The following is a 26,239-nucleotide window of genomic DNA, read 5'->3' as shown; positions in this document are numbered from 1 at the left end:
CCAAGCACAGGGGTCAAGAAACTAGAAGTCCTTTTCAATTTAGAGCCAAGTTTGTCAGCGATGTGGGCTTCCCTGATGGCTCAGGGGTAAAGACTCTGCCTGCTATGCAGGAGATGCAGGTTCGATCCCTGAGTTGGGAAGATCCCCTGGAGGAGGAAATGGCAACCCACTCCAGTATTCTTGCCTGAAAAATCCCATGGACAGAGGAGCCTGGTGGGCTACAGTCCATGGGGTCACAAAGAGTCAGACATGACTGAGCAACTGAGCATACATGCATGTGTTAGCAATGCAACTGCAGAGAAGATAAAAAATAATTGTTCATAGGCAAGGATTTGAGAATTTTCCTAAAAGGGAGGACTGTGGAAATATGGGACTATATGACTAGGGAAATATAGACTTTCATTTTTGCTTTCAGAATAGATTGTGATTTTCCTGAACTATTCCAGATTGAAGTGAGAGACCAAATAAAATATCATTTCCTGCCTTATGAAGTTGGCAGTTTGTATTTCTGTTAGCCAGTGAAGGCATGGAATTTATTTTTCTATAGTTTCCATTTCCATCAATAAAATTTAGTACAAATGAGTACCAGTGAGATAGATTTTGAACTTCTGCTCTCCAGAAGTGTAACAAAGTCAATTTGAGTTTTCTTAAGCCACTAAGTTTGTGATAGTTTGTTACAGCAACAAGAGAAAATGGATACAAATGGCCACAGTGTTGCATATGAGAATAAAATCAAACCAGCCACACTCACCAGCAGACTATGTAACCCAATCCAGCCTGCTAGCTTTTTTCCTATGGCCTGCCAGCTATGAACCTGTTTCTATACTTTGAAATGGTTGCAAAAGTCAAAAGAAGGATAGTATTTAATCATATTTCATGACACATGAAGATGATATGAAGTTCAAATTTCAATGTCCATGAATAAAGTTTCACTATGTTTGCTTTTGTGCTGCAATGACAGAGTAGCTGTGACATAAAGTGTGTGGTGCCCTCACCACTTCCCACTGTTGGTCAGTCCACTACAAATCACAGTGACATGGTTGTAAACAGTGTTTTGGTAACCACTTCTTTCACCATGTTTTGGCATTTTAAAAAATTACAACTGCGTGCCTAGCATGTCAAAACAAGAAAATAAGAAAGTGGATTTTAAACGTTGTGCTTTCAAGGCATGGTGGAGTGTAGATGACTTGGTCATCAATTTAGATGGCAAAACATTGTGTTTATTACACAGTGATGCTATAGCATGGCTAAAAGAATACAATACACCTCGACATTACCAAACTAAGTACTCATCACAATGTTCCCAGTTCACAGGAAAGCAATGGTTAGGCAAATTAGAAAGTTTAAAATAGAATATCTTATCATAGCAGAATTCTTCACAAAAGTGAAAAATGAAAATGAGGTTGCTGCCAAAGTAAGTTTCTGAGTGGTTCATTTGTTAGCCAAGCAAAGAAAACCATCTACTTACTGGTGGTGAGTTAATTAAATCATGTTTGATTGCAAAAGCCAAAGAAATGTGTCCAAGGAAAATAAACTTTTTAAAGACTTTCAGCAAGAACAGTGGCTCAGAAGTTGAGGACACTGGAAGCAACACCAATAGTAAGTTTTTAAAAACAGGGCAAATGGTTTCAAGTGTTTTCCCTTGGCTCTTGATAAGTTGACAGATCTTAACAATACTCCTCAATTGTTGTTTACTCAGAGGGTCAATGCTGGGTTTAAAATGGTGGAAGAATTGGCCTGTACGGATAGTCTGTAAGTGAAAGTCGCTTGTTGTGTCTGATTCTTTGTGACCCCATGGACTACACAGTCCATGGAATTCTCTAGGCCAGAATACTGGAGTGGGTAGCCTTTCCCTTCTCCAGAGGATCTTCCCCACCTGGGGATCAAACCCAGGACTCCAGTATTGCAGGCAGATTGTTTACCAGTTGAACCACAAGGGAAGCCCAAGAATACAGACAGCCTGTAGATGACTGCAGATGAGAATATTTTCAAAAAAGTAAAAAAAAACACTAATTCAATACAACCTGAAGTAGAATCTGCTAAGATGCATTTTGAATATGTATGAAGGAGAAAAAGGCTTAGTTGGGCAAATGTACAAAACTTGCAAAAATGGAAGCTGTTTAAATCCTATAGTTATTTGTTATCTTACTGAACAATAGGTACTTCACAGGAAAATATTTTAGTCTATCTTGTGTTACTCAACCATTTGTGTCAACAGTGAACCTCATTCACTCTCGTGGACTAAACATTGTCAGTTTCATGAATTTTTGTCAGATATAAAGGCTGAATATTTTAACTTGACCCACCAACAGCAGTTCAACAGCTTAGCGGTTGTAAGGGTTTTTTGTCATTGTTGTTTCATCTGTTTGTTTTTGTATTTTTATAGCTCATGGCTGGAATTGGGAAAATTTTCTGAGCCAGAAGAACCACCCTCAACTATTCCATTCACTATTATTGAATACTGAATGGAATTAGCTTTTGCTGGAGACTTAATAATGTTATTTAATAAATTTAACCTACAATTACAAAGCAAAAATGCTTCTTACATGTGACATTTATGCTGCAGTGAAATCATTTCAATGACAACTGGCACTTTTTGAACCACAAGTAATGTCTAGTTACTTAATCACTTCCTGTGCTGTTAAAAGTTAAAACAGACTAGATTTGCATTCCCACACGAATTTGCTGTGGATGTATTTTCTGAACATAAAACCTATGGTGTTTTATGGACCCTGATGTGAGTGCAAAGGAAATTTCTGTATTTCAAAAGCAGTTCAACTGTGCAATTGAGGAACTCCCACTTAAACATCAATTGGAAGTGATCATTCTGCAATGTAACAACATGCTAAAACGCAAATGTCAAGAGAAGAATCTGATAGAATTCTGTAAGTGCTATCTAAGAGATGAACTGTTGTTTAGTCGCTAAGTTGCATCCGACTCTTTTGCAACCCCAAAGACTGTAGCCCAGCAAGCTCCTCTGTCCATGGGATTTCCCAGGCAAGAATACTGGAGTGGGCTGACATTTCCTTCTCCAGGGGATCTTCTCAATCCAGGGACTGAACCTGCATCTCCTGCATTTCAGGTGATTCTTTACTGCTGAGCCACGAGGGAAGCCCCAAGAGGTGAATATGCTCAATTAAAACTCAGATGCTTGTAGACTGATATCAGTATATGGCAGTACTTATCTGTGTTATGATTTTTCTCAAAGATGAAATACATAAAATCTCATTACTATGGATAAGCATTAACAGATAAATGTCTGTAGCTGATTTTTTATTAAGACCTTTATTAACAGTTGCTTGCAATTTGTCAATTCTTTTGAAAAAAATCAAGTTGTAAATTTTCATTACAGATGAAAAATGAGATTCTTAGCAATCTTGACAAATTGAAACAATTTATAAACCTTTAAAATTGTATTAAAAAATAAAAGGGAATTCCCCAGTGGTCCAGTAGTTAGGACTCTTCATTTGCATTGCAGGAGGCATGAGTTCCATCCCTGGTTGGAAGCTGAGATCCCACATGCTGCAAGGCATGGCAAAAAAAAAAAAAAAACCAACTGTAACTGATTTTGATAATAGGAAACACTCACTTTGAATGCTAATTAAGTGAAATATTATCCTCTTCATAAAAGAATGTCATTCCTCTCACTAGTAGATCTGTATTATGAAAAATTATACTCAATTATTATATTTTGAATTCCATTGATAAAACATTTGTGAAAATTTGTTTTCTCTAGTGATATAAATACCTACATAAAGTTCTTGATTTTGCCTCTTGACTTTCAAAGCCTAAAATATTTACTCTCTATCCCTTTGCCCATCCCTGCACTAGACTAAGCCACATGAGGGAGGGAGACTATTTATAACTGATCACTATGCAACCAGAGTTGTATTAATAAGCACATCACCTGCACACAGTAGAAGATAAAGAAATACTAAATAACATAGACTTATAGGGATGACATTGCACTAAGACCTAAGGAGAAAATGCTGTGAGTCTTAAAAGACTTGATACTTCTTTTATGCTTTAACTCAGGTTCATTTGAAGGCTAGCAGATGGCTTTAAATTCCCACTGGTTTACATCTTGTATATCTAGAACACTACTCTTCTTCCAGCTACTCTGTCAATTTTCTGGTCACCAAACTCCTGCTTTCTTCAGTAAGTTCTTTGTTAAAAATCCACTATTTTGGTGTCATCCAAAATAGTGTCAAATGGTGTCACTTGAAATGATCCAATGTAAGCTGTCTAAATGTCCTTACTCTGGGTGGCCTCAGGTTCTGGTCCTCCACAAAGAGCATTCTGGGAGAGTTTCTGGGTTGAGGAAGGAATCGTGGGAAGATGTTCCCTAAACCTGTGGCAAACGGGATCATTCAGATGTCTCTATTTGCAAATCACCTGATTAGCATAGAGTATCCAAAAATACATAATGAAGTCTCATGATTCAACAATATAGTAATAGCCCAATTAAAAATAGGCAAGGATTGGAGTAGGGGTTTCTCCCAATAAGATATTTAAATGTAAAAAAAAGGTATATGCAAAGGTGCTCAGTATCATTAGCCATCAGAAAAAGGCAAATCAAAATGGCAATGAGATACCACCTCACACTCACTAGGATGGCTATAAGAGGAAAAAAGATAATTATTGGTGAGGACATGAAGAAATCAGAATCCCACATACACTGCTGGTGGTAAATGTAAAATAATAAACCTGCTTTGGGTAACATTCTTAGGAGTTCCTCAAAAAGTTAAACATAAGGTTATCATATGACCCAGAAATTCCACTCTTTAGCAAACATCTGAGAGAACATATGCCCTCACAAAACATAAAAGCATAACAACATATGTTCTTACAAAAACCTGTTCACCACTGTTCATAGTAGCACTGCTGTACTCATTAGATTACAAAAGTGGAAATAATCCAATTGTCCACCGATGAATGAATATACACAATGTGGTATATCCATACAACAGAACATTATCCAGTCATAAAAAGGAATGAAGTTCCTTTTTAGTGATTCATTATGTTTTTTAACTGATTGATTCATGGTACAACATGGATGACCTTTGGAAACAAAGCTGAAGGAAACCTGATACCAATAGCTACATATTGTATGATTTCATTCATTAGAAATTTCCAGAAGAGGCAAATTCAGAGAGACAGAAAGCTAGATTAGGGGCTGGGAAAGAGGTGGAAAGAGTGCCAGCTAAGGGATTTCTTTTGGGGAATGATGAAAATATTAGGTAGTGGTGATAGTTGCAAAACTTCGTGAATATACTAAAACCCACTGAATTATACACTTTGAAAGGGTGAATTATATGTTATGTGAACTAGATCTCAAGTTCTAAGATTCCTCGACTTCATTAGGTACTCATCCTGAATCAGTCAGTTCAGTTGCTCAGTTGTGTCCAACTTTTTGCGACCCCATGAACCGCAGCACGCCAGGCCTCCCTTTCCATCACCAACTCCCAGAGTCCACCCAAACCCATGTCCATTGAGTTGGTGATGCCATCCAACCATCTCATCCTCTGTCGTCCCTTCTCCTCCTGCCCTCAATCTTTCCCAGCATCAGGGTCTTTTCAAATGAGTCAGCTCTCCACATCAGGTGGCCAAAGTATTGGAGTTTCAGCTTCAACATCAGTCCCTCCAATGAACACCCAGGACTGAGCTCCTTTGAAAGTGAAGTCGCTCAGTCGTGTCTGACTCTTTGCGACCCCATGGACTGTAGCCTGCCAGGCTCCTCCATCCATGGGATTTTCTCCAGGCAAGAGTACTGGAGTGAGTTGCCATTTCCTTCTCCAGAAGATCTTTCTGACCCAAGGATCGAACCTGGGTCTCCCGCATAGGCAGACGCTTTACTGTCTGAGCACATTTAGAGGCACATTTAAAATCTGTATTATGCATATAAAGTGTAAATAGCCCTTTTTTATTTCTAGTTACATATATGCATATACATATGCAATGTATATAGTAATATAAATGAATAATTTAAGTGATTAAGAGTGTCCCAAGTCCCAGGTAAAGCAGTCCCCCAGAACTTAGGCCAAGGCAAAGGAGGTTCTGGCAGACACCAGGCATCCCCCCTGCATCTTAGACTAATGGGAAGGCCCGGAAGTTCACGTGACTACCATTGACACGTGACCAACCTTTCAGTTGGAAGAGCCGCGACGCGTGTGTGACGTCACTTTTGCGCGACCCTTAATTTTGGCTTAGCGTTTTCTGGCTGCCGCTCTGAAGTATGCCTAAAGTAGTGTCCCGGTCCGTTGTCTGCTCTGACACCCGGGACCGGGAGGAATATGACGACGGCGAGAAGCCCCTTCACGTCTACTACTGTTTGTGCGGCCAGATGGTCCTGGTGCTGGGTGAGTGGTCTGCAAGGAGTGCAACTTCGGGTTCTTGAGGGCGGATTTCCCCTGGCTGTGATCTGAGAGCCGCGTCTCTTTGAAGATTTCCCCCTCCATTAAAATCCTCCGTACCCATCGCCGCCTCACTCCAGGGAGCTTTTCTGTATTGTGCTTCATCTTGTAATTCTGTATGCAGACCGCCTTCAAAAGGAAATTCCTCGTTTAGAAAAAATATACTCCCTGTTCTCCCTCTCTGCCTCTAGAAACTTTGTGACCTTTCTGCCCGGTACAAGGATTTTGTAATAGCTTTTATCAAGTGAAAAGAACCCCTCCCCATTGAGCCTACATTTCCCTCGAGCTATAACCTCATTTCTTTGATTTTTTTTATAGCAAAATTTCTAAAAAGAATTGCGCCTGTGGGCTGTCTCTGCATCCTTATTTCCCATTCCTTCTTGCCCTCACTTTTTCACCTAACCGTATAAACGTTATTTGTCAGAGTTACTAACCAACGTGTTACCTGTTTCAGTGATCAATTATCAATGCCCATTTAAATCCCCCTCTCAGCATTTTACAGAGATGATCAGTCCGTCTTTCTCGAAACATTTTCATTTGCATCCAAGACTCTGCACTCTACTGATTTTCCTCCTACCTCGAAATTCACACTTCTCAGTGTCTGGCTCCTCTTTCTGTCTCAGACTTTCAGGCATTGCACGGCCCTGTGGCTCAGACCTCTTACCGTTTCTCAAACTGTACTCACTCCTTAGGTGATCTCAACCATTTCCAAGCTTTTATTACTATCTGTATGCTGATGACTTTCAAATGTTCCTCTTTAACCTGCACCTCTTCTCAAACTTCAGCCTATTCAGCATCTCCACTTGGATGTTATAGGCCTCTCAAAAGAGACCATGTTCTCACAACACTGTAAATCAACTATACTTAAATAAAATTTTTTTCCATTCATTTTTATTAGTTGGAGGCTAATTACTTTACAATATTGTAGTGGTTTTTGTCATACATTAAATAAAATTTTTAAAAAGAGACCGTGTTCAAAATTAACTTCCTGATCCCCTACTTTCTGCTCTCCACTGTTCCTCTCAGACTTCCCTATTGCATCAATGGTACCGCTATTCACCCAGTATCTCAGAATCTTTCTTGACTTCTGCGTTCAGCCCATCAATACATTCTTCAGGTGCTTCCTTGAAAAGCTATCCAGAATCTGACTACTACTTACCACCTCCATTTCTACCACTCTAGTCCAAGCCCCTCCTTTCCTAAGCATATGTTCCAGGAAGAGAAAGACTCTTAGAAAACTTGAAAAGCAGTACTGGGAAGGACTTTTGAGGTAATATAACCAGATAAGGGGAAAGACCCCCAAAGAGGAAGTGGTTTGCCGAAGATCACCAGTAACACAGCTGGAGCTAAAATCCAGGTCTCCAGACACCAAGTCATTTTTTGTTGGAAAATTCAATAATAGCCTTCAATAAATGTGATAATTGTAGTAAAAATTACAGTGCAAAGGGCCCCTCTGAAAAGTTCTGATTGCCTCAGGGTATTTTTCAGTGACTCTTGTGACCAAATCTTTCTTCATTCCTTTAGACTGTCAGTTAGAGAAGTTGCCCATGAGGCCCCGGGACCGGTCCCGTGTGATTGATGGTGCCAAACACGCCCACAAGTTTTGTAACACCGAAGATGAGGAGACTATATATCTTCGGAGGTAAGACGTTGATGTTCTCTGTCTAGGATTTTCTGCTTGTGTTGGGGTCTAATTCTGAGAAGTATAAATACCCCATCTAGTATCGAACAGGTCATGTATTTGGGGCCCAATACTTTGACATTTGTGGTGGTTCTCAACTTCTGTTAATACAGCCATGTTTTTATTGTGCTTTCCTGAAATGGTGAGATGTGATTCCATTGCCATTTGATAGCTGTAATTTGGGGGTTTTGCAAGTAAAATAAGTTTATTCAACTTGTAATCTCTTGGAGCACACCAGGGCACACTGTGCTAAGGACTGGATCTGCAAAGATGAGTAAGGCACCGTCCTTTCCATTAAAAAGTTCATGGCTCAACAAGGGAATGTGATATGATGTGATATCACATTCACTATTGTGATATGATAAAATACTGGTGTGAACAGAAGGCTCTGGGAAAACAGACAGGAGCAGGTCTTCTTGCCTGACTGGTGGTCAGGAAAGACACCAAAAGGTGGTGGTGTTTGTGTTTTGCCTTGAACTAGGATTTCACCAAGTAGGTGAGGAACATTCCAGGTGGAAGGACTATGGAAGCATTAAAAGCATCGAATACAGTGTGCTTGGGAAATTTAAGTAGTCCCTTGTGGCTGGAGCCCAGGTTACTTTACCAGAAGGGGTTCATGGAGCCTGGAGTAGGGACAGAATAAAATGCTAAAGTAGACAAATTTGGATTTTATGTATAGGCAATACACTACATCCAGTAAACAAGCAAAGAACCCTGCCCTTACAGAGCTTATATTCTAGTGTTGAACCAGAAAAAACTACCAGCTGACACTAGCTATGTGTATTTAAGAAACCAAACTGTTATCAGCCCACACTGATGAAAAGAGTTAGAAACTATTGCTAGGCAACATTCAGTGCCAAATCAGGCTAGAATTATGCAGTTGAAGAGAAAACTGGTTATATACAAAATACAAATGGAGGGTGCAGATTATAAAACATATGAAATTCACAAAAGAAGGCCCCTCAGGTAACATTGGGGAAGATTTATAAATAACATGCTCCATCTAAAGCAAATTCATTCTCTTGTGCTTTTTCTCTCTCTGGTAACCTTTATTTAGGTTTCTGATTTTGAAAATTATTAACTGATTGTCTTTAGGATTACCAAAATATTTATTACATGTATTATATTAGTTAATACAGACAGTAATCTAACAACAAAACTAGGCCACAGGCTCCTGTGGCACTATAAGGCAGATGCCCTCACCACCAGGCCAGAAAACTGGGTGGCCCCAGACTGCAGTGGCAACCCTGGAATCCAATCAGCCTGATCCTGGGAGTGAGCCAGCTTTGGGTCCAGCCTTAGTGCCCGGTATTGCCCAGGCCAGTGGTCTCTGGCCAGGTGCTTCTGTTGGGCCACAGTTCTCAGAGTTTACCAACAAGGCATGGTAGACTTCCTCCTTGGTTGATGTAGTTCTTGCTCTAATCATAAACAGTCTTTCCAAGGGCCCTCTTGAGCATGCTCCCTTCCTAGCCAGGGCGAAATTTCAGTCTGATCGTACTCTTCCTCTTTAGCCAGATGAACGTGGGAGCCCTGGTTACTGAAAATATGGCAGTCTGCCTAATCATGTGCCCTGCAACCTGTCACTTTCCACATCCACTACCACCTTGTGTTGATTACAGTGGTTTTGTATTAAGTTTTGAAATTAAGTGTGAGTCTACCAACTTTGTTCTTCTTCAAGACTGTTTTTTTGGCTATTCTGGATGCTTTACAATTCCATGTGACTTTTAGGATCAGATTGTCAATTTCTGCCAAAAAAAAAAAAAAGCCAACTGGGATTCTGCTAGGGATTATGTTGAACTTGTAGATTCATTGGAAAGTGTTGCCATTTTAACAACATTAAGTGTTCAGGTCATGAACATGGAACGTCATTCCATTTACTTAGGTCTTTAATTTCTTTCAGTGATGTTTTGTAGTTTTCAGTGCACAGGTTTTGCACTTCTTTTGTTCAGTTTACTCCTAAGTATTGTATTCTTTTTGGTGCTATTGTAACTGGAATTGTCAACTGATTTTAGAGGAAAGGTTTGTCGTTTACCAGTGAGTATGATGTTCATTTATGTGGCTTAGTAGATGTGAATTTTTCATAGATGCCTTTTATAAGGTAGAGGAGGTTGCCTTCTATTTCTGACTTATTGAAGGGGCTTTGAATTTTGTCAAATGCTTTTTCTGCATCTTCTAAGATGATCATGTGTTTTTTCTCTTTTATTCTGTTATTATAGTGTATCACATTGATTGATTTTTTTGTATGTTGTACCAATCTTGCATTCCTGGGGTAAATTCTGCTTGGCCATGTGGTATATATAATCCTTTATATGCTGCTTGATTCGGTTTTTGCTTTTTTTTTTTTTTTGAGGATTTTTGTCTGTATAAAAAGCAATGTTGATCTCTAATTTGTTGTTTTTGTTGTTCTTGTGATAGTTTTGCCTGATGTTCAGGTAATGTTACTGGACTCACAGGATGAATTGGGAAGTGTTTCTTCCTCTTTTGAAATGTTTGTGAAGCATTGGTATTAATTCTTCTTTGAACTTTTGGAGGAATTCCCCAGTGAAGCTACTGGTCCTGGCCTTTTCTTTGCACAAAGTTTTTTGATCACTAAATCAATCTCCTTATACTTATCATAGTCTAGTCAGATTTTCTTTTTCCAATGAGTTGTGGTAGTTTGTATCATTCTATCATTCCTGGAATTTGTTCTTTTCATCAAGATTATATGGTTTGTTGGTGTATAGTTATTCATAGTATAATCTTAAAATCTTTTTTTTTATGTCTTATCAGATCAGTAGTACTTCCTTGATCTTTTTAGGTCCCAAGAACATCAGACTATTTGTAATTCTCTGAATATGCTCTGCTGTTTGGCCTTTTGCACAGAGTTGCCCCTCTGCTTGAAATCCCATTTTTCTATCAGGACTGTTGACATCACCTCACAAAGCCTTCCATAACTGCCTCAGACAGATTTGGTGCTGCCATCTCTGTGTTCCTGTCACCCCGTTCACTTTCCTCCATCTAAGAACTTACCTCTGTGGTTATAATTTTCCACGCTAAACTTAAATTCTTTTAAGAATTCATTTAGTCAGTATTTATTGCAGTACTGTGCTCAGCTCTGGGAATAGAGTGTGAGCCAGATAGGCGTGGTCTCTGCTGATCTCTGATCTCATGGTCTTTACAGTCTAGTGGGATGACAAAAAAAATAAAGTAATTATGATTATGGAAAGTCATACAAATAAAACAAAGGGCTTATCCAGAATCACATGAGAACCTCTTCAAAAAGGTGTTCAGGGCAGGCTGTTATAACTAGGTGATATTTGAACTGACACCAAAAAAGATGAGACTGCAACAGGTGAGAAGTGCATTCCAGGCAGAGAGAAGAGTGTGTATGAAAGATCAGAGATGGGAAAGCACTTATTTGTTCCAAGAACAGAGGAAGGCTGGTGTGGAGAGGTCACAGTGAGTGGGAAGGAAGGTAGGAGATGAGGCCGGATCAGATTCTCTGCCCAGCCAGTGCCTAGAAGGCCATAGTGAAGAGTTTCTGTTCTATTCTAGCTGTCCTGGGAAGCCACTCTTGCCTCTCTTTGGAGAATGATTGAGAGTGAGATAGTAATGAAAGCAGGTTCTAGAATAAGTGCTCAGAATTTTTATTTTAGATATGAACTTAGAGTGGAGAAGTCCTAACTAAGTATCATATACATGATTGATTTGATCACATAAAAATCTAAAATTTCCACGTGGGGGAAAAAGTCAAAGACAAATGTCTAGCTGGAGAAGAAATATTTGCAGGAACCCTTAACATTTGCACGTTTCCTTAATATAAAATAAAGAGATGGACTTCCCTGGTGGTCCAGTGGTTAAGACTCCACGCTTCCACTGTAGGGGGGCGCGGGTTCGATCCCTGGTGGGGGAATAAAATCCCATGTGCTGCACAGCTTAGTCAAAACACAACACAAAACAATAAGAATAAATAGAATAAAATAAAATGACAACTCAGTAGGCCAAAAATAGACTGTTTATCAAAAAAAAAAAGAAATGCAAATGTCTATTAAATATATGAAAAGATGCCTAACTTCACTCTTAAAAAAAAAAATGCAGATTTTGAGATCTCATTTTTCACAGGCCAGATTGGCTGTCATACATTTTAATAACATACTGTGTTGGTAAGACTGTAGGGAAACAGGAAGTCTCACATTGGTGGTGGGGTATACAGTGGTTCAACTTCTGTGCAGAGTAATTTGGCTGTTATCTATCAGAATCTGAAGTGGATACACTTGGAGGATTTACCCAGCAGGTAAGACATTTTGGTTCATCCATACAAATAGATAGAATGGAGCCCTGATAAACAATGAGGCAATTCTTTATCAACTGATTGGGAAGGATCACATGTTTTTTTAACCAAGATATAAATTTAAGTGAACAGAGAGGCTGTTTCACTTTAAGTGAATAGGTGGGCTACATTTGTCTAAAAAGGAAGAGAAAACTTTGCTGTGTCATCAACTCTGGGAGGAACGGAGGAAACCAGTAACAGTATTTGCCTCTGGGGCTGGGGGAGGGAGCCAGGCGTGTGGAAGAGGAGTGGAGAGGATATTTACCTTTCACTTTATACTCTATTCTATACCATCTGTGCATACTGTTTATTTAAAAAGTTGAAACAGGGAGGGAAGTGAGGAGACTGGGGGGTAGCTGGGACAATAATCTGGAGAAGAGATACTAGTGAACTGGGCTGAGATGGTGGCAGGAGGGTGGAGAAAAGTAGGTTCAAGACCTTTTTTGGAGCTAAAATCCACAGGATTTGTGGATGAAGCAATTGTGGGAGATGAGGGAAAGAGAAGACAAAGGTGAGTTCCAGGTTTCTCTGAAACAACTGGATAGGTGGAAGAGTCTTTACCTCCCAGCTAACTGTCTAAGGCAATGTTGTGTGGGCTGTTGAGCTTGACCACCTTAGTTCAACCTAGGGCTTGAGCTCAACCTGTTCTACTTCCTAGCTCTGTGACCTTGAGCAAACTGTGTAACTGCTTTGTGCTTCTTCACCCTCATCTGTAGAATGGGAATGATAACATGACCTACCTCATAGGGTGGTTGTAAGGATTAAATGAGTTAATACACGTACACTTTAGAACAGCTCCTGGTACATAATAAAAGCTATGCAAGTGATTATCACTGTTGTTATTGTTGGTGGTGTTGTTACTGTGAACCCGACTGCTTTTGTGACTGTAACTACTACCACACTGCCTCCTCTGTCAGGAGGGTGCCTGTGGATGGAAGAAGTGCTTTAAAATGAATACATGTGTAAACCAACAGCTGATCTAGGAAAGGAAATCTTTTGAAAAGCCATTTTAACATTTGAGGAAATGAGCAAGTGAGGTTGGTAGGTTATGAGATTTGTTTGGATCTTTTTTAACTTCCATTTTCTGTGCAGACCTGAAGGCATTGAACGACAGTACAGGAAGAAATGTGCAAAGTAAGTATTAACAGTGTGGGTTTCCCCAAGCACAAGAAAGTTGAGGTAGTGATGTGTTAGGAAAAGCATCATTTGGAGACAATTCTCTGTTATATCTTTATCCTTAGAATCTTTTTTTTTTATCCTTATAATCTTAACCTGCCTTCAGACTTCAGTTATACAAGTAGGCTTCTTGAAGAGCTGCAGTTGGCCAAATTACACCTCTGACCAACTGGCCACAAAAAATGGGTTTTGAAACATATTATTTTTTGATTGAGGTATAACTTATATATAATAAAATTTGCTTTCTTAAGTGGACAGTTTGATGAGTATTGACAGAAGCCTACAGCCACATAACATCACCCCTCCTGTGACATAGTACATTTCCAGGGCTCCTTTGCAGTCAGTCCCCCTTCCCCTGGCCAGCACTGGCCTACCTTCTGCTGCTGTAGTTTTACCTATTCTAAAATGTGACATAAAAAAAAAATAATTAAATAAAATGTGACATAAACTCTGCAGTGTGTGTTCTGCTGCATACAATGTGTATCTCTTCCATCTGGTTTCTTTCACGTAGCATGATGCTTTGGGGGTTCATCCAAGTTATGTGTAATGGTAGTTTGTTCCTTTTATCACTGAGTAGTATTCCATCACACCACAGTTCATTTAACCATTGACCCATTGAAGGTCATTTGGGTTGTTAATGACTTTGGCTATTACAAAGAAAGCTGCTATGAACATTCCAGTATAAATCTTGTGGGAACATGTATTTTCTCCTGGAGTGGAGTTGCTCAGTCTTGTGGTAAACATAACATAGTGTAATTTAATCCAAACCTATTTATAAAGTCTATTACAGGACCACAGACCTAAGAACTTTAGAGAGTATTATTTAAAGATATATATGATATCCAGCTTTAGATTGTTAGCAGTGAGAATATTAAACTTCAACAAGTTTAATCTTGTTGATGTAATTACAGTTCACTCTTGGATCACCGACTCAATGGACATGGGTTTGGGTGGACTCTGGGAGTTGGTGATGGACAGGGAGGCCTGGTGTGCTGTGGTTCATGGGGTTGCAAAGAGTCGGACGTGACTGAGCAACTGAACTGAACTTGGCTCTCAGAAGACTCAGACTAGGAGAATTAAAGCAGGGAACTGGCTAAGAGGACATTTTAGTTTACAGCCACATTAGATTTGTTAGATGAGTTTAATCATATCTTATGGGTGTGGGTCTACTTCATTTAGCTGAAAAAGTAGAATAGAAATGACCAGCCACAGAAAATATGCTGTGAACTTCGTTCTGATTGCTCAAAACTTAGTTGGCGGACCAGCCACAGTGGAGCCTTTCTGCTGCTTCTTGACCCTGATAAAACAGAACAAGACAGAACCCCACACTAGTTCCCCAGACTTCTGGGAAGAATGGCAGCAGTTTTGACTGGAAAGCAATCAGCAGCAGGAGCCAGCGTTTGCCATACTTGTCTAATGATCAGAACTGCATGGGATGCTAAGAGAGATTTGCAGGCCTCAGCCCCCAGAGTAACTCAATCAGGATCCCCTGGGGGGTGGGACCTCGGAATCTGATCGGCAGTTTTAACAAGCGCCCTCAGTGATTCTTATCAAGTAGTTTTGAGAAACATCAGGAAGAGCTGATCATTAGTTGATGCCACAAACACACATATTTGCAGAGTCTGAGCCCACTTTGCGAAGCAGTGTTTGGAGGGTTTGGATCCTGAGGCCTGCCTGAGATTCACTCTGCTATTTGCAGGTGTGGGCTGCCGCTCTTCTACCAGTCCCAGCCCAAGAATGCTCCTGTGACCTTCATTGTGGATGGAGCAGTGGTCAAGTTTGGCCAGGGTTTTGGGAAAACGAACATATACACTCAGAAACAAGAGCCTCCTAAGAAGGTAATTATAAATGAAGGAGACAGATGGGTTAATGGAGCTACAGATATAGTCCTAAAACTTTAGATTATGGTGCATGAGAGCGTGCCCCTTGTGTATGCTCTCTTTATTAAGAGGATGCCATTTTTGTGTATAAGCAGATGTTACAAAATTTTAACACCTATCGTGTGTTCTTTTTTCTTTCTTACAATCTGCTTTATGAATAAAGTTGGAAATTGTATGGCTTTTATTCACATGTACTTCCTTTGAAATGTCTTCTTTTTCCAGTGTGAGCAATTAGAGGTGGAATGCAGAAAGTTAATCTTTAAATATATTTTGAAAACCCTTGATGTCAAATATTAGAAAACGATAGTGCAGATTAAAAGATGGGCACTTTTAGATAGGCCGGCCTGTCCCAAAGAGGCGGATGTTCCCCCAACAATCCTCTCCTGCCCCCAACACCCAGGCTTGGGCACTTGCACACTCACACTCACACACTCATGCACACATGGTTCAGAGAGGTGAACTAGACTGGTTCCTCTTCCTGCATCTCCAGGTGATGATGACCAAGCGGACTAAAGACATGGGCAAGTTCAGCTCTGTGACTGTGTCTACTATTGATGAAGAAGAAGAAGAGATTGAGGCTGTAAGTGCTTTTGCCCTCAGGGGAGTTGGATAGGCAGGGACGAAGGGGGACTCTCAAACTAGACCATTGAATAGCAGAAAAGCTAGAAACTTCCCTCTTACACTTCGCTCTAGTTACTAAGGAACACTGTGACAGCGGGCTAGTTCCTATTTCCCTGGATTTCAGGGACATCTGTAGGATGAGGCACAGGGAGTTGGACTAAATCAGTCATTTTTTACATACTGTTTTTTGAGAGGCCTTAGGGAGCGCATCCCTCTTCAGTTGAAAAATTACTGGACTCAAGGATTTCCAGTCCCTTTCAGTCCAGCTTCGAGAGTGTGGGCATCTGTCCTTAGCAGGAGAAGCAATTCCCTTTATGGTACTTAAGTATAATGATGTTTACACAGAGATGTTCTCTGTTATTTAAACATGGTTTCAGTTGAAACCTGACTACCCTAGATTACTGCAAAGCTGGAGTGGAAAGGGAGCCAAATTCGGCCACTTCAGTAGTGATTTCATAACCTGAGGAGTATAAACTTCTCCTGAGGTCTCTGTTACTCCTCTTGGGTGAGACTGCTGGCCTGAGGATGCTTCATTCTTCCCTCAGAGAGAAGTTGCTGACTCTTATGCTCAGAATGCCAAGGTGATTGAAAAGCAGCTGGAGCGCAAAGGCATGAGCAAAAGGCGCCTGCAGGAGCTGGTGAGTGGCGTGGGGTGGGGGGGCAGGCACTGAACTGTTCCAGTTCCTCCATCTGAAAGACCCTCGGGTGGGCAGGGGAACCCTTTAGGAAGTCTTTCGGGGGTATGGTGTAGCTGGCTGCCAGGTGTCTAACCCTGGGCTGTGGCTATCCGTACATAACCTGCTCTGTGATAGTGAGCAGGATCCCAGCCCCCAATAATAGTTCTGGTTAGCCAGCCCCAACCAGAATGATCATTTAATCTGCTACTTGTGGTCCAAGGTCAGGAGTCCAAGATCAGGGTGCATGGGCACTCCCCCAGGATGGGAGGTGTACAGTCGGGCTACACTGGGGGGGCCAGGATTGGGACTTTTCACTGCTGCTTAAAGCACTGCTCCCACCACCACTGTTGGGCTCTTTGTTGAGCACACCCGTCCTTGTGTGATGGAGCCTACATTTCTGTTTTCCTGATAGTAATTTACTTATGATGTTTCCTTAAAATAAGACATCCTGGCATTGATGTCTCTGTAGAGGATATTTTTGGTGATACAGGTAGTGGGTCTTGAGAGCCACTTGACCTTGCCATAGTGATCTAGAGAGACTTTCTGAAGTGAAGGGCCAGTGCGTCTTCTTTATAAAAAATTTGTCAAGAGCAGGTTTGTAATGTATAAAATGTCATAAAGGAATTTACCTTAGTTCTTTTTATGAAATTATTTTATTGCTCTGTCAAATTGCTATGTGGGTGTATATGCTAAGTCGCTTCAGTCATGTCTGACTCTTTGTGACCCCATGGACTGTAGCCTGCCAGGCTCCTCTGTCCATGGGATTCTCCAGGCAAGAATACTGGAGTGGGTTGCCATGCCCTCCTCCAGGGGATCTTTCTGACCCAGGGATCAAACCCGTGTCTCCTGCATTGGCAGGCAGATTCTTTACCACTAGCGCCACCTGGGAAGTCAAATTAGAAGCTATAAAAGCTTCTAAATGCTTACTGTCAATTTTTGTTTGTATCTTTGTGGACTGATAACAAACAGTTCATGGACTGCGTAACTTTTAAGTAGCACTGTTCTAGAACAGGGTTATTCCTCCTGTTCTGCTAAGAACAGGATACTGGTATGTCATAACATTGATTCCCCCCGCTCTTCAGGGATCCTGGAGTTGTGGAATCCTTACACTGATTGCCTTTGACCGCAGCCCTGTGTGTTTACCCCATTTTACCATACAGATGTTATCATCTTCTATGTGTATCATAACATTAGAAAGGTTGGAAAGCAGTTGCTATTCATCACAATTTTTTTTATTTAAAAAAATACTTATTTATTTGGCTGCACTGGGTCTTGTTGTGGCATGTGGGATCTAGTTCCCTGACCAGGGATTGAACCCAGGCCCTCTGCATTGGGAGCGTGGAGTCTTAGTCACTGGACCACCAGGGAAGTCCATCATGATTTTGTTTTGCTTTGTTTTGTTTTGTTTTATTATTAGCAACTTCTGCTTAATTTATATATTAACTTTTATCATAGGCATCATATACAGGAAAAAACAGTATATATAGGGTTTGCTGCCATTCATGGTTTCAGGCAACCACTGATGGTCTTAGTATGTGTCCCCTGTGTCTTTTTTTTTTAATATGGAACGCTTCACAAATTTGCGTGTCATCCTTGCACAGGGGCCATGCTAATCTTCTCTGTATCATTCCAATTTTAGTATATGTGCTGCCGAAGCGAGCACCCATCATGATTTTAGATACACGATTCTAGTTTGTATACTAAATGAGCATGAGGGGATAGTATTGGGGAAGTTAGAATAAGGCAGGAAAATCAGAATTTCATGTCATGTATCCGAACATAAACTTTTCTTTCTTTCCAGGCTGAACTGGAAGCCAAGAAAGCAAAAATGAAGGGAACCTTGATTGACAACCAGTTCAAGTGATCGGGTCCTTTCTGTGGACCCAGGCTGGAGGCAAGCATTTAAGATGAGGATGAAGAAGAGTGTTTTCTTGACTACATGAACTTATTCTACCTTTATGCTCCAACAGAAAGCTTTACGTGGCTTCCCAGTGATTATCCTACTTTGAGTCCATCTGACCTGATTTCTAGAGACAGATTTTTCTCAGTCTTCCTGTATTTATGTCTTCTGTACTATTTTTTGTTCATTTGATGTAAACTTCTTCATCTGTGTAGAAGCAGGTCTATGAATAGATCAATGCTTGTGTGTCTCTAGTTTATGAAGAAACTGTTCTTATTCTTTCTTCAAAGTTAATGAAATGTTTAAAGATTTTTGAAAAAAAATATTGTGATGTGTCATAGAAAAAAGCTGCATGAGTTATATTTAAAGTTACAGCAGGCCAGATCCTTTTACATGGCTCTGTCTCTGTTCTTAGACTGACAGGTATTGGCTAGGGTTTGAATTTCTCCACTGTCTGAGAAAATCCGTAACGAGCCAGAATCTGCATAAAGTTCCCTTTACCTGTAATATTAAAACTGCAGGCAAACCAACCCTCATCATACATTGTACTAACAGAGGGAAAAGTCAGATTCCAGTAAGGGGGCAAGATAGCTCAGATCTGAATGAAAATGGGATCTGGGTATGCAACCCAAGGGAGCTACCATCCTGTCAAGTAGCTGAGAATGTTGCTCCCTTATGTGGGCATGTGGGAGGGAGATGTGATAGAGTAAGAAATGATAACTGAGATACATAAAAGTTATCTGTTGACTCTTTTATTTCACATTTGCTGTTTGTGAAGGAGTGTCGTAGACATAAATATTTAATGTCACGCTGCTTCAGTGACACCATTATGTAGTGTTTGCATCATGTTTTTATCTGTTCATCTGTATTGCAGAGTGTTGGGGCAAGAAGAGTACTTTAACCTCCTTATATTACTTACATGGCTTGTACTTAGCATAAGGCATGTAGTGAGAGGCCGATAGGAAATAGTATAGGGCATTTTTCTTTGCTATTTCCCTCCTGATTTCTGAATTTGGAAGGAGTAGGAGTGAGGGTAGATGTGAGCTAGCAAGAACTGGGAGAAAAGAAGGGTGGGAGTCCTGGGAAAGTCCGGTATGGGGCTGTGTGACCAGGATCTCACACTGCATTTAGCTTTCATGTCTCTTCAGTCTCCTCTGATCTATGACAGTTTTTCAGTGGTATCTCCTACTTTTAATTTGCATTTCCCTAATGACATGATTTTGAACATATTTTTCTTTTTTTTATTGTGGTAAAAAACATGTAACATAAAATTTACTGTCTTAACCATTTTGAAATGCACAGTGTTGTGCAACAGATCTCTGGAACTTTTTCATCTTATAAATCTTCAAGTGTATACCTGTTAAACAATAACTCTCCCTTTCCCCTCTCCCTAGTTCCTTGGACCTCCATTCTACTTTCTGTCTCTATGGATTTTACTACTTTAGAAACCTATATGAGTGGAATCATCCCAGTAGTTGTCTTTTTGTGACTGGCTTATATTTTGCATTGAATAATGTCCTCAAGTTTCATCCATGTTGTACCATATGATAGAATTATGCATAGACCACATTTTGTTTACACATTCATTCATCAATGGACATTCATGTTACTTCCTCCTCTTGGCTGTTGTGAATAGTGCTGCTGTAAAAACACTGGGTACAAATATCTCTTCAAGACCCTGCTTTCAATTCGTTTGATTATATATCCAGAAGTGGGATTGCTGGAACATGTGGTTGTTGCTGTTCAGTCACTCAGTCATGTCCGACTCTTTGTGACCCCATGGACTGCAGCACGCCAGGCTTCCCTGTCCTTCACCATCTCCCGGAGCTTGCTCAAACTCATGTCCATTGAGTTGGTGATGCCATCCAACCATCTCATCCTCTGTTGTCCCCTTCTCCTCCTGCCTTCAATCTTTCCCAGCATCAGGGTCTTTTCTAATGAGTCGGCTCTTCACATCAGGTGGCCAAAGTATTGGAGCTTCAGCTTCAGCATCAGTCCTTCCAATGAATATTCAGGGTTGATTTCCTTTAGGATGGACTGGTTTGATCTCCTTGCAGTCCAAGGGACTCTCAAGAGTCTTCTCTAATACCGCAGTTTGAAAGCATCAGTTTTTTGGCGCTCAGCCTTCTTTATGGTCCAACTCTCACATCTGTACATGACTATTGGAAAAACCATAGCTTTGACTGTACAGACCTTTGTCAGCAAAATAATGTCTCTGCTTTTTAATATGCTGTCTAGGTTTGTCATAGCTTTTCTTCCAAGGAATTAGAGTCTTTTAATTTCATGACTGTAGTCACAATTGAAACAGTGACAGACTTTATTTTCTTGGGCTCCAAAATCACCATGGATGGTGACTGCAGCCATGAAATTAAAAGATACTTGCTCCTTGGATCATATGGTAATCCTGTTAAATTTTTTGAGAACCCTCCATACTGTTTTCCACAGTGACTGTACCGTTTTTACTCCCATCAGGAATATACAGGGCTCCAATTTCTCCACATCCTCACCAACACTTATTTTCTGTTTTTTTTTTAAATTATTTATTTTTTTCTGTTTCTCCCAGCTTGTGGGATCTTAGTTCCCTGGCCAGGGATTGAACCTGGGCCCTTGGCAGTGAAAGCATGGAGTCTTAACCTCTGGACAGTCAGGAAATTCCCTTTTTTTTTTTTTTTTGATAGTAGCCATCCTAACAGCAATGATATACAATGGTTTTGATTTGCATTTCTTCAGTGAATAATGATGTTGAGCAATTTTTCATGTGCTTTTTGGCCATTTGTATATTATATTTGGAGAAATGTCTATTTGAGTCCTTTGCCCATTTTTTAAATTGTATTATTTTATTTTTTTCATTGTGAGCATAGTTTTACTTGCTAATTTTCCATCTATGTATCTTCCTTGGTGAAGCATATGCTCAGATCTTTTACTTATTCTTAAGTGGGTTTGTTTTTGTATTGTTGAGTTTTAAGAGCTCTTTATATAGTCTGGATAGCAATCTTTGATCAGGTATGTGATTTGCAATATCTCCCAGTCCATGGTTTGTCTTTTCATTCTCTTAATAGTGTAGTGCCTTTCTGTATGACCCAGGATCATGCAGATTTTTTTTTCTATATTCTAAAAGGTTTATATTTACATTTAGATCTATGATCCATTTTGAATTAATTGTTGTATAATGTGTAAGGCATGTGTACAGGTTTTTTTTCTTTTTTTTTTTTTAGGTTTTTTTTCTTTCATAAACATGTCCAGTTATTCCAGCACCATTTGTTGAAAAGACGTTCCTTTCACCTTTCAGTTCCCTTTGTGCCTTTGTCAAAAATCTTGGAATTCCCTGGTGGTTCAGTGGTTAGAACTCAGTGCTTTCACTGCCAGGGGCCTGGGTTTGATTCCTGGTTGGGGAACTAAGATCATGCAAGCTGCATGGCACGGCACGGCAAGAAAAAAAAAATCAGTTGACTACATTTTTGGACTTTGTATTCTGTCTATTGTCTGTCTATTCTTGCATCAGTACCACACTACTTTGATTTGAATATTACAGCTTTATATATATCTTGCAACTGGGTAGTATGACGCTTCTTTGTTCTTTTTTAGAATTGTTTTACTTACTCTAGTTCCTCCGCCTTTCCATATAAATTTAGTGGAATGGTATGGTATGTCCAGAATTCTTGCTGGGGTTTTGATTGGAACTGTGCAAAATCTAAAGATCAGGGTGGAGGACTTCCCTGGTGGTCCAGTGGTTAAGAATCTGTCTTGCAATGCAGGGAATGCAGATTTGATCCCTGGTTAGGGAACTAAGATAGCACATGCTGAGGAGAAAGTAAGCCTGCGAGCTGCAAGTACTGAGCCTGTGCTCCACAACTAGAGAGCCTGTGCACTGCAATGAAAGATTGTGCATGATGCAGTGAAGATCCCATGAGCTACAACTAAGACCTTACACAGCTAAATAATTAAATATGATTAAAAAAAAAGATCCAACTTGGGGAGAATTGACTTCTTAATAATATTGCATCTTCCAACCCATGAACAAGGTCTATCTCTCCATTTATTTAGATCTTTGATTCCTTTTGTCAGTGTTTTATGGTTTTTTGTGTATAGATATTGCCAATATTTGGTTCAAATGTATACCTTCATTTCTTCTGATGCTATTGTAAACCTTGTTGTTGTTGTTGTTGTTGTTCAGTTGCTAAGTCGTGTCTGACTCTTTGCACCCCATGGACTGCAGCACACCAGGCCTCCCTGTCCCTCACTATCTCCCAGAGTTTGCTCAAGTTCATGTCCATTGAGTTGGTGATGCCATCCAACCATCTCATCCTCTGCTGTGCTCTTCTCCTTTTGCCTTCAATTGTAAACCTTACCTCCTTTCAAACAATGGAAATCATCTCAGGATGTATTTCCAAGCTTGCTAGGCTTATTCTTACATAAACTCAGGCCGTAATTTCCATTTATTCCTGACCCCAGGCCCTGAGTCCTCAGTGTGACTTGTCTTATGGTGGTGTTCTGACTCCCCAGAACCAGTGTCTTGAGTATTGCCCATTTCTAGTTGACAGTAACTCTGATCATTGCTTTTGGGGAAGGCCATACAGAAACTTTATATTACATACTTGTGGCAAGGTCAAGGGGATGCTTCAACTCTTGGTTCAGAGGTCTCTGGGTCAACCAGTCTGGAATGGTAACAGGCCTGGGAAGTGGACAGTAACATTTAATTATAGCAACAATGATTAGAGTTAGGTGTACACAGGCCAGACTTATAGTTCTTTATTTTTTCAAGAAAAAATTACAAAAATCTGTAGGGTAACAGTCTTCTGCCCAAATATTTTAAGCCACTGCCAATAAGTCCTAATGATCAAACATTTTGGCTAAAGCTTTGAACTTGATTTCTATTATGGCAGCCATGCTTAACTGAAAAAATAAATACATCTTACCTTCTTTGAATATTATAACATCTGCCCTGCAAGCTCTCAATTTAGAGTTAGTCCTACAACCTGCTTTCTCTTTTACCCAAATAGATGAATGTCCACATCTTATAAATTAGTGGAGTTTGACATTGTGAATTTATGGTTCCTGTATCAGATGGGTTCTCACCATAGCTGGTTAATCCTACTATGTGTTTTGGGTTAGCCACTCTCCTGTTCCCCTCAGGAACAATTCAGAGCCTCCACCACTTTTCTCAAACTTCTCTGCCTATGAAGCTTCTCCCTCTGCAGATGATATTCCTCCCCAAAGCACCAAGAACATAGGGGCACACTTGGTTGCATCTGCTCCCATCCTTTTCTCTCTTTAGTCTCAGTCTCTTAATATATATATATATTAAGTATTTATTATTATATACATATTTCACTAGAAGCTGGGGATATAGTGGAGAACAAAGCAGTTCACATTCTGGGGGCAGGGGTGACCAACAAGTGAACAAGAAAATTATCAGGGGCTTCCCTGGTGGCTCAGTGGTAAAAAACCTGCCTGCCAATGCAGGAAGACACGGGTTCAGTCCCTGGTCTGGAAGATTCCACATGCCATGGAGCAGCTAAGCCTGTGTGCCACAACTATTGAGCCTGTGCTCTAGAGCCTGGGAGCCACAACTACTGAGCCCACATGCCACAACTACTGAAGCCCAAGTGCCCTAGAGCCCGTGCTCCCCAACAAGAGAAGCCACCGCAATGAGAAGCCCACACACTGCAACTAGAGAAAGCCTGCATGCAGCAGTGAAGACCCAGCACAGCCAAAAATAAAGAAAAAATAGAGAAAGAGTTCACAAGCTGGTCAACTCATGAAAAACATATCTTTTAAAATCGCCCTGAGACTCTGCTTTGTTGTTGTTAGTCACTCAGTCACGTCCAACTCTTTGTGACCCCATAGACTAGCCCACCAGTCTCCTCTGTCCATGGGATTCTCCAGGCAAGAATACTGGAGTGGAAAAAAAAAATAATACTGGAGTGGGTTGCCATTTCCTTCTCCAGCGACTCTGCTTGGAATGAAATAAATGTATATTTTAAAAAAGAGAAAATTATCAGTTAAAATAGTATGATGTGATAGAGAGTGACAGTGGTCAGGATGGACTCTAAGGAGGGGCCATTTGAGCCATATAAGACCTGAAAGATGAGAATACAAAGTCAGCCAGGTAAGGACCAGGGAGAAAGCATTCCAGATGATGGCAATGGAAAATATAAAGGCCCTATGGAGACAGAAGCTGAGCATGTTGAAGGAACAGAAAGAAGGCCAATGTGACTAGACTGCAATGAGTGAGAGAGAATGAACAAACAAGAGGTGAGGTCAGAGGTCAGTGTGTGGCCTTACAGGCCCAAATAAGGATTTGGGGTTGCAAAAGTACAGGGGAAAATTACTAGAGACTCTCAAGCAGAGGAGTAACATGATTTATGTTTTCTTTCTTTTTTTTTTTTTTTTATTAGTTGGAGGCTAATTACTTTACATCATTACAGTAGTTTTTGTTATACATTGATATGAATTAGCCATGGATTTACATGTACTCCCCATCCCAGTCCCCCCTCCCACCTCCCTCTCCACCCGATCCCTCTGGGTCTTCCCAGTGCACCAGGCCCGAGCACTTGTCTCATGCACCCAACCTAGGCTGGTGATCTGTTTCACCCTAGATAATATACATGTTTCAATGCTGTTCTCCTGAAACATCCCACCCTCGCCTTCTCCCAGAGTCCACAAGTCTGTTCCATACATCTGAGTCTCTTTTTCTGTTTTGCATATAGGGTTATCGTTACCATCTTTCTAAAGTCCATATATATGTGTTAGTATACTGTAATGGTCTTTATCTTTCTGGCTTACTTCACTCTGTATAATGGGCTCCAGTTTCATCCATCTCATTAGAACTGATTCAAATGAATTCTTTTTAATGGCTGAGTAGTATTCCATGGTGTATATGTACCACAGCTTCCTTATCCATTCGTCTGCTGATGGGCATCTGGGTTGCTTCCATGTCCTGGCTATTATAAACAGTGCTGCGATGAACATTGGGGTGCATGTGTCTCTTTCAGATCTGGTTTCCTTGGTGTGTATGCCCAGAAGTGGGATTGCTGGGTCATACGGCAGTTCTATTTCCAGCTTTTTAAGAAATCTCCACACTGTTTTCCATAGTGGCTGTACTAATTTGCATTCCCACCAACAGTGTAAGAGGGTTCCCTTTTCTCCACACCCTCTCCAGCATTTATTGCTTGTAGACTTTTGGATAGCAGCCATCCTGACTGGCGTGTAATGGTACCTCATTGTGGTTTTGATTTGCATTTCTCTGATAATGAGTGATGTTGAGCATCTTTTCATGTGTTTTTTTTGCCATCTGTATGTCTTCCTTGGAGAAATGTCTGTTGAGTTCTTTGGCCCATTTTTTGATTGGGTCATTTATTTTTCTGGAGTTGAGCTGGAGGAGTTGCTTGTATATTTTTGAGATTAATCCTTTGTCTGTTGCTTCATTTGCTATTATTTTCTCCCAATCTGAGGGCTGTCTTTTCACCTTGCTTATAGTTTCCTTTGTTGTGCAAAAGCTTTTAAGTTTCATTAGATCCCATTTGTTTATTTTTGCTTTTATTTCTGAAATTCTGGGATGTGGGTCATAGAGGATCCTGCT

General features: G+C 40.4%; 1 protein-coding gene and 1 non-coding gene across 2 annotated transcripts; one reads left to right on the top strand and one right to left on the bottom strand.

The window, feature by feature from the left end:
• Positions 1-6,167: 6,167 nt before the first annotated feature.
• On the top strand, positions 6,168-19,944 carry STEEP1 (STING1 ER exit protein 1). The gene is made up of 7 exons (XM_020888101.2): positions 6,168-6,359; positions 7,938-8,055; positions 13,496-13,537; positions 15,279-15,417; positions 15,950-16,039; positions 16,626-16,718; positions 18,559-19,944. The coding sequence occupies exons 1-7, from the start codon at positions 6,236-6,238 to the stop codon at positions 18,619-18,621; spliced, it is 669 nt and encodes a 222-aa protein (XP_020743760.1). The 5' UTR covers positions 6,168-6,235; the 3' UTR covers positions 18,622-19,944.
• Positions 18,314-18,420, bottom strand: LOC139033597 (U6 spliceosomal RNA). Its single transcript, XR_011486136.1, has one exon. It is a non-coding gene; the product is annotated as a U6 spliceosomal RNA (small nuclear RNA).
• Positions 19,945-26,239: the final 6,295 nt, after the last annotated feature.

Source organism: Odocoileus virginianus, unplaced genomic scaffold (genome assembly GCF_023699985.2).
Source record: "Odocoileus virginianus isolate 20LAN1187 ecotype Illinois unplaced genomic scaffold, Ovbor_1.2 Unplaced_Scaffold_20, whole genome shotgun sequence".
Taxonomy (NCBI): Eukaryota; Metazoa; Chordata; class Mammalia; order Artiodactyla; family Cervidae; genus Odocoileus; species Odocoileus virginianus.
The sequence above is the reverse complement of the archived record's forward strand: the minus strand, read 5'-3'. Positions and strand labels throughout refer to the sequence as shown.